The sequence below is a fragment of the Podarcis muralis genome, chromosome 9 (genome assembly GCF_964188315.1).
Source record: "Podarcis muralis chromosome 9, rPodMur119.hap1.1, whole genome shotgun sequence".
Classification (NCBI taxonomy): domain Eukaryota; kingdom Metazoa; phylum Chordata; class Lepidosauria; order Squamata; family Lacertidae; genus Podarcis; species Podarcis muralis.
The window spans coordinates 9,567,630-9,574,947 of NC_135663.1; the positions used below are offsets into that span (position 1 = coordinate 9,567,630).

Below are 7,318 nucleotides of genomic sequence, written 5' to 3' on the forward strand. Positions count from 1 at the left end.
GTCGGGGATGGTGGGAACTGTAGCCCAAAAGGAGCTGGAGGCTTTCACTGCCCACTAGGCATGATAGCTATGTTCTATCTCTACTAGCAGCGGCATTGTTCTTCTGCATACCAGTTGCTGTTGACCACAAATTGCTGCACTCAGTTCTTGCATTCCCATAGAAGAGAAGAAGAGTTTGGATTTGATATCCCGCTTTATCACTACCCAAAGGAGTCTCAAAGCAGCTAACATTCTCCTTTCCCTTCCTCCCCCAAAACAAACACTCTGTGAGGTGAGTGGGGCTGAGAGACTTCAAACAAGTGAGACTAGCCCAAAGTCACCCAGCAGCTGCATGTGGAAGAGCGGAGACGCGAACCCGGTTCCCCAGATTACGAGTCTACTGCTCTTAACCACTACACCACACTGGCTCTGGCACATAGGCCACTGTGTGAACAGGAATCTGGCCTAGATGTGTCTTTCTCCCGATCCACCAGGGCTCTTTTCATGATTAGACCCCCTGGATAAGGGAGAGCCACATAACGCCTCCTTCAGGCCAAAAGGCTATGAGATAAGGCAGAGCCTTTGTTCAACACAGCTGCAGGCTCTCCCCCCCTCCCCCTCCCCAACCAACAGCTGAGTCATTAACCCACCCACAAAGCCAATTGGAAGAGAAATTCTATTGGGCAGCACTGCTGCTAATCACTAGCTGGCCTGCCTCTAAATGGTATACATATAACACCTGGGATCCAAGCAGCTCTACAAGACGCTTGTGTTACTGTTTGTTGTTGCTGATTGTGCTTGCTGTAACTCGAAGATGGTGTCTCAGGTGTGCCAGAACTACCATACTGACTGCCAAGCTGCTATAAACCGAATGATTAACCTGGAGCTCTCTGCTAGCTATGTCTACCTGTCCATGGTAAGTTCTTCTTTGCTATCTTTGCTTGTTGGGGAGAATAAACTTCACTGGCTTTCCCCCTCCCCCTATGTAATTTCACCCTTGGTCTGATCCTACACATACGCTTCACAGCTAACATGCACTGAGTTCCGTAACATCTATTTCTGATAAGGCTTGGCAGATAGGTTCCTTAGCCTTGCAAGGTTCCTCAAATGTCCTCCACTATTAATGCCTATGGGATCTTGCAGGTGTTAGATGTTTCTCTATGAAGCCTGAGTTGAGAGAACATAGTCCTGTTGAAGAAATCAGGCAACCATATATCACCTTGAGCTCCAAATGTTGCCATCTAGCAGGGTGGATTTGATTTAAATTGCTAGTCAGTAAGACTTGATTTAAATCATTATTTTTTTACAGAAAGACTCAACCTTGCTGGTGTAATCTTAATATTTACAACCAGATGAAGGTTTCATTTTTTGAATAAATTTTCAGAGTAGTTTTTTACAGTTATATCAAAAATTACTGATTTGGTTATACAATAGATAATTATGAAATTATTGTGAGGTTTAATAAGTTAACTGTTTGTATTTGGACAACTTTTCTGCTGTACTTTATTAGGAGAAAAATAATCATTTCCTTAACAATTTAAACAATTAACTAAAACAATAACATTATAGCATATGTGTCCATGTTTGTTAACTGATGTGGTTAAACAATTTAAAAGAAAAACTTAGACTGAGTTTTAGCACACTTAAAACAAATTATTTCCTGATGAATAGCCTTTAGGCTATAATGTAACTTAAATAGAAAACTGTCTTTAGATTTTTCTTCCCAAAGAATTTTATTTTAAAAATCCAATTAAAATTTTTAAAATCCAATTTAATTTTTTTTAAAAATCGATTTTTTAAAAATACGTTAATTTTTATCCACCCTGAAATCTAGTAACTTTGTCTCCTTCCAGTCCTACCACTTTGACCGTGATGATGTTGCCTTGCATCACATGGCCAAGTTCCTGAAAGAGCAATCCCAGGAAGAGAGGAAGCATGCAGAGAAGTTCCTGCAGTACCAGAACAAGCGGGGAGGACGCATCCTGCTGAAGGACATCAAGGTGAGGTGAAAAGCAGTAGGTCTTTGGGCTGTGCTGAACATAAAAGAGTATCTTGGGCCCTGATGCAATATCGCTTACCTCTCATCCTTGCATCTAACTCTTGCACAGAAACCAGAGAAGGATGAGTGGGGAAGCAGCGTGGATGCCCTGCAGTCTGCCCTGGAGCTGGAGAAGGTGGTGAACCAGGCCTTGCTGGATCTGCACAAGCTCGCAACAGAGAAGAGAGACCCTCATGTGAGTTTTCGATAATGCCACATTGTCCAGAAGCCTTCCTTATATTTAGGAGGCTTAGGGGGCTGAATGTACCATAGTTAGCTATGACAGAGGAGAAAGCCATATAAAAAAAGATACCCATTCTTTCTGCAAGGTTTCCTTCCTTCCATAAAACCAATGCCTCTTATTTCTTTCTTGCCTCCATGGCATTTAAAAACAGGAAGACTCAACTAGAGATGGACAAATCTGTCAGCTGCTTTTCTTGGCAAGCAAGCCTGTTTGGGGTATAACAGTCTTTGCTACTATCAATAAAATTATTATTATTTAAATCTAGAAAGCCTTTCCATGATTTGGTACCATGAGTGTCTGTTGGTTTAGCTTGTCATCTAGAGAAGGTTAATGCCATATGCCTTATTCCCCCTTGTGTCCTTCTTGTTTGAGGGCAGGTTCACGAAAGCTTGTCTTAAACCAGGGGTAGGGAATCTGTGGTAATCCAGATGTTGTTGGATTACAGCTATCATACTCTGACTGCTGTCTAGGCTAGCTGGTGGGATCTGAAGTCTCTGAAGTCCAACAACATCTGGAGGGCCAGAGGTTTCCTATTATTATCTATGCTATTCTATAACCTTGCAGTGAATACTTGTGTAGTTGACCAAAGCTTGTCTCTGATCTTTTCAGCTGTGTGACTTCCTGGAGACGGAATACCTGGAAGAGCAGGCGAAGGCCATCAAGCTGCTTGGAGACCACCTCACGAACCTGAGGCGCCTGGGGGTGCCCCAGAATGGCACGGGAGATTACCTCTTTGACAAGCTCACTTTGGGAGAGAGCAGCTGTGCAGCATCTTAAAATGTTATAGCATATGATGGTGTTAAAAATAAATTATTGTCCTAAATGCAAAGTGGTGTGTATGTGTGGTGCCCTCATATTGTTGGAGCAGTTGCTGGATTGTCTCCTACTCTCAGAGCAAACCGATCTCTTTCAGATCTGTTTAGAACAGGGGTTCCCATACTGTGGTCTGCAAGCTTCATTCAAGTGGTCCATGGCATATTTATATCAAAACAATTAAAAATCACAGCCACTAGCACAGTGCCTTACAACTGCTAAAAGAGGCAGAGTGGTCTGTTCAACAAATTTCAAGTGGTTGGAGGGTGGGTAAGAGTGTTTAAGAACTACTAATCTACACTAGCCCGATGTCCCCTAGTCTAAAATGTTTGGAGGGTATTTATATCAGACTGGTTAAGTCTGATATACAGTGCGTGAACACATCATGGGTACCCTCTGAAACTATCTAACCAATTCATGAAAGGAGGGAATAGAGGTTTTTATGAAATCTTCTGATCCATGTTGGTTGTCCCCTCCATGTTTGGTAGCAGTACACATCTTGACTAGAGATGTAAAACTACTCTTGTGGTCAGCAATGTAGAACAAAAGTGGGGGGAACCTCTGGCCAAGGGGGCTGATTGTGGCTCTCTTAAGTCCATCTCTCTGGCCCTTGAGACTCGCCAGCTCCCTCAAGTGCTTCTGCCTGGCTGTAATGTGTCCTTAAAGTGAGGTTATGCCTCTTGTCTGGATGGAGAGAAACCTTTGACCTTTGTTGCCTGCCCTACCTGTAAAGCAGTGATGGCCAAACTTGGCCCTCCAGCTGTTTTGGGACTACAACTCCCATCAAACCTAGCTAACAGGACCAGTGGCCAGAGATGATGGGAATTGTAGTCCCAAAACAGCTGGAGGGCCAAATTTGGCCATCAGTGCTGTAAAGGAAGCAGTGTGTGATGATCCACCTACTTCTGCCTCTTTCTCCACCCACTGCCAGCATGTTGCCCATGAGAGAATGTGGCCCTCCAGCTGAAAAATGTTCCCTGCTCCTGACACAGGATATGAGTGATGTAAGGTTCAATATTCTGCACATGCATTGGAGAAAGGCACAAAAGCCTCATCCAGTTGCCACCACGCTGGCATCTCCTGGGCTTTGCTGAGGAGTTAAGTCACCCTGGTCTGATGAACTCTTGTCTTCCTCCCTCTAAAGCTGACTTGTGTCACAAGCTGAAAAAGGTCTGCCATTTCCCTCGCTGCCTCCCTCATGATCCCCAGCCCACATAATGAGAAGACCCTTTCACAGACAAGTGATGGACAGGAGGTGTGGATTCACTAGGTATGAATTGTAGTGTTGAAGTGATGATAGAATCTGTCCTGGTCTGGTAGAGTCTCCCCTTCCTGTCAGGTACAGGAGGCAGCTGAGGTTTTGATAAGTGATACAATGGCCTGTTGAATTTCCATCACACTTGACACAAAGGGAAGGAGAGACACTTCTTGTGCATTGAGCTGGAAATACTTCAAGCTTATACAATCATAGAATTGTAGAGTTGGAAGAGTAATCTAATCCAATCCCTTGCAATTCAGGAATATCAACTAAGGCATGCTTGACATATGACCATCCAACCTCTGCTTAAAAACCTTCAAGGAAGGAGAGTCCACCACCTCCCGAGGGATTTTGTTCCATGGTCAAACAGCTCTTCTTGTCAGAAAGTTCTTCCTGATGTTTAGTTAAAAACTCATTTCTTATAACTTGAAGCCATTCGTTCAGGTCCTACACATGTGACTTTAGCCCTTTAGAAATTTGAAGATGGCTATCAAATCTTCACTCGGGTTCCTCTTTTCCAAGCTAAACATACCCAACTCCCTCAGCTGTTCCTCATAAGGCTTGGTTTCCACATCCTATTTATACCTAGCTGTATTAGCAAACACAAATGTACACCTTCCTTTTATCTTTTCGCGGGGTATGTGTGATGCTTTTCATTTTCGCCAATGTGAAAGCAGCTGCCCTGATTATACTCCACCCTCTTTCTTTCCACTTATCAATTGCTTCCAGCAAAACACCTCAAAGTCATTTAAAGATAAAAGCTTCAACGGTGCAATTTCATGTATAAAAGGAATCGAAATGATTTCATATACGAAAACCATTTCAAATCCACAGATAGAGAGCATGATTTTACAAAAAAAGAGAGAAAACGCTCAGCTGAAAAAGGCTTGTTGCCGCAGGGGAAGTAGGTTGCTTGTTAAGAATGCATGTTCCATCAAATACCGTCACCCCCCCCCCCAAAGAGACTAAACTGATGGGCCTGTGTCAAGAGCTGTAAGTTGACCCACAATAAACTTTTTGAGTTTCACACAGCCTGTTCAATTCTTCTGATTGACAGACTGCTTGTGAACATTCTAAGGCACTCACATTCTCTCAGCCAACGAGACTCACAAGCTCTACTCCTCAAAAACAAGTGTCCAAAACATTATACCCAACTGATTCGCTCAAAGCATTTTTTTTAAAAAAAGTTTGAATGCAGGTTATCACTCTTTTTGCCATGCCATGCTTGTGAACTTCAAAGCATCGCCTGGCTGAACACTTGCTAAGAACATAAGAGCCTTGGTGATTGAAACAGGACTCTGAGCAGGAAGATCTGCCTGACCATTGAATATAAGAGCCGTACAAGATCAGACTAAAGGCTTATTGAGTCCAGCACCCAGTTCTCAAACTGGCTAGCTACATTCCCGGCAACTGGTCTTCAACTGCCCCCAACAGTGTAAGCACAACAAAGCCATCACCGCTACTACGAATTGATAACCTTATTCTCCACAAATTTGACCTTTTAAATACATCCAAGTTGGTGTAGAAAAAGCATGGGGTCTTAATAAAGGGATTTGGTATTGACAAAGAGAGAACATGCAAGGTCATCCCCAAAAGCAGCAGGAGGAGTAAATCTGTCTACTGCATTGTTGTGGACCCTGATTTCTTTTTTTAAGTTTAATCATCCGAGAAAGGTCTCTGCTCAAAGGTCTCTGCTCGTTGCAAAATGCTGTTTCTATGGTGATACTTTGTCAGGAATTACAGAAGTGGCCTGTGGTGCAGCTCGAAAGTTGAGATTACCTTTTAAAAATGAAATTTTAGAAAATCTGATCAGATTTCAGGGCTTTCCTTGAGAGAGCAGGAGAGCAAACCACAGAGAGAAGGGTATAATATGAAAATGTATTATGCCAATGAAAATTGATGGCAAAATGCAGGTTTGGGGGCAAAATTGCATACAAATATGGGTATATTAGGAGAAATGTACACACACACTGGTGTGCAAATGCAATGGATTTAATTTAAGATTGGGAAAATGAGTATCATAAGGAAACCCTTCTGCATCAGGGCATCTGCTCTCTGGAGCGGGTAGAAGATGTCTTCTCCGGACTCTGGGGGGACAAGTCTCCTCATGAACTGGAGGCACAGTGAGGCTTTGTTGAGTCTGGTCAGGTTTCTCCCCCCACTTCTGGGTTTTTGGAGCCCAGCTCAACCTGGGAACTTCCTGTGCTGCCCACCTCAGAGGTACCGGAACTGCACTCTGGCACGCTCTGGCTGATTTATTTGTTTTAGCCTTGACAAAACCTAATTGTTGCAAATGTCTGACTCCCATTTCATGAGGGCAGAGGGGTGGGTGCTACCTTCTTCCTTTTCTCAGCAAAGTGCAAAAGAACAGTTTGTTGATTCATATTATGTATCACTTCCCTACTTAGTTTTCAAAAAACCACTTATTTTTGTTCATTTCATGGATTGGACTGAGCATTTAAGATTATTTGTTGTTGTTGTTGTTTAGTTGTTTAGTCGTGTCCGACTCTTCGTGACCCCATGGACCAGAGCACACCAGGTGCTCCTGTCTTCCACTGCCTCCCGCAGTTTGGTCAAACTCATGCTGGTAGCTTCGAGAACACTATCCAACCATCTCATCCTCTGTCGTCCCCTTCTCCTTGTGCCCTCCATCTTTCCCAACGTCAGGGTCTTTTCCAGGGAGTCTTCTCTTCTCATGAGTTGGCCTAAGTACTGGAGCCTCAGCTTCAGGATCTGTCCTTCCAATGAGCACTCAGGGCTGATTTCCTTCAGAATGGATCGGTTTGATCTTCTTGCAGTCCATGGCACTCTCAAGAGTCTCCTCCAGCACCATCATTCAAAAGCATCAATTCTTCAGCGATCAGCCTTCTTTATGGTCCAGCTTTCACTTAAGATTATAAGTGAAGCTTTCATTTAAGATTATAAGGTGTAATGAATATGAGCTGGAACAGAAGTCATGGCAGCAAATGCATTGGGGCGGGGAGGA

General features: G+C 43.4%; 1 protein-coding gene across 1 annotated transcript; it reads left to right on the plus strand.

Annotated features, from left to right (window-relative positions):
• The first annotated feature begins 659 nt into the window (after positions 1–659).
• LOC114604247 (ferritin heavy chain A-like) lies at positions 660–3,090 on the plus strand. The gene is made up of 4 exons (XM_028744191.2): positions 660–895; positions 1,833–1,979; positions 2,088–2,213; positions 2,871–3,090. Exons 1-4 carry the CDS (start codon positions 794–796, stop codon positions 3,036–3,038), a joined length of 543 nt encoding a protein of 180 aa, XP_028600024.2. The 5' UTR covers positions 660–793; the 3' UTR covers positions 3,039–3,090.
• Positions 3,091–7,318: the final 4,228 nt, after the last annotated feature.

Coding starts and splice junctions, on each gene's coding strand:
- LOC114604247 (XM_028744191.2), top strand. CDS start 794: ATGGTGTCTCAGGTGTGCCAGAACTACCATACTGACTGCCAAGCTGCT. Junction 1,980..2,087: donor TCCTGCTGAAGGACATCAAG/GTGAGGTGAAAA, acceptor ACTCTTGCACAG/AAACCAGAGAAGGATGAGTG. Junction 2,214..2,870: donor CAGAGAAGAGAGACCCTCAT/GTGAGTTTTCGA, acceptor TGATCTTTTCAG/CTGTGTGACTTCCTGGAGAC.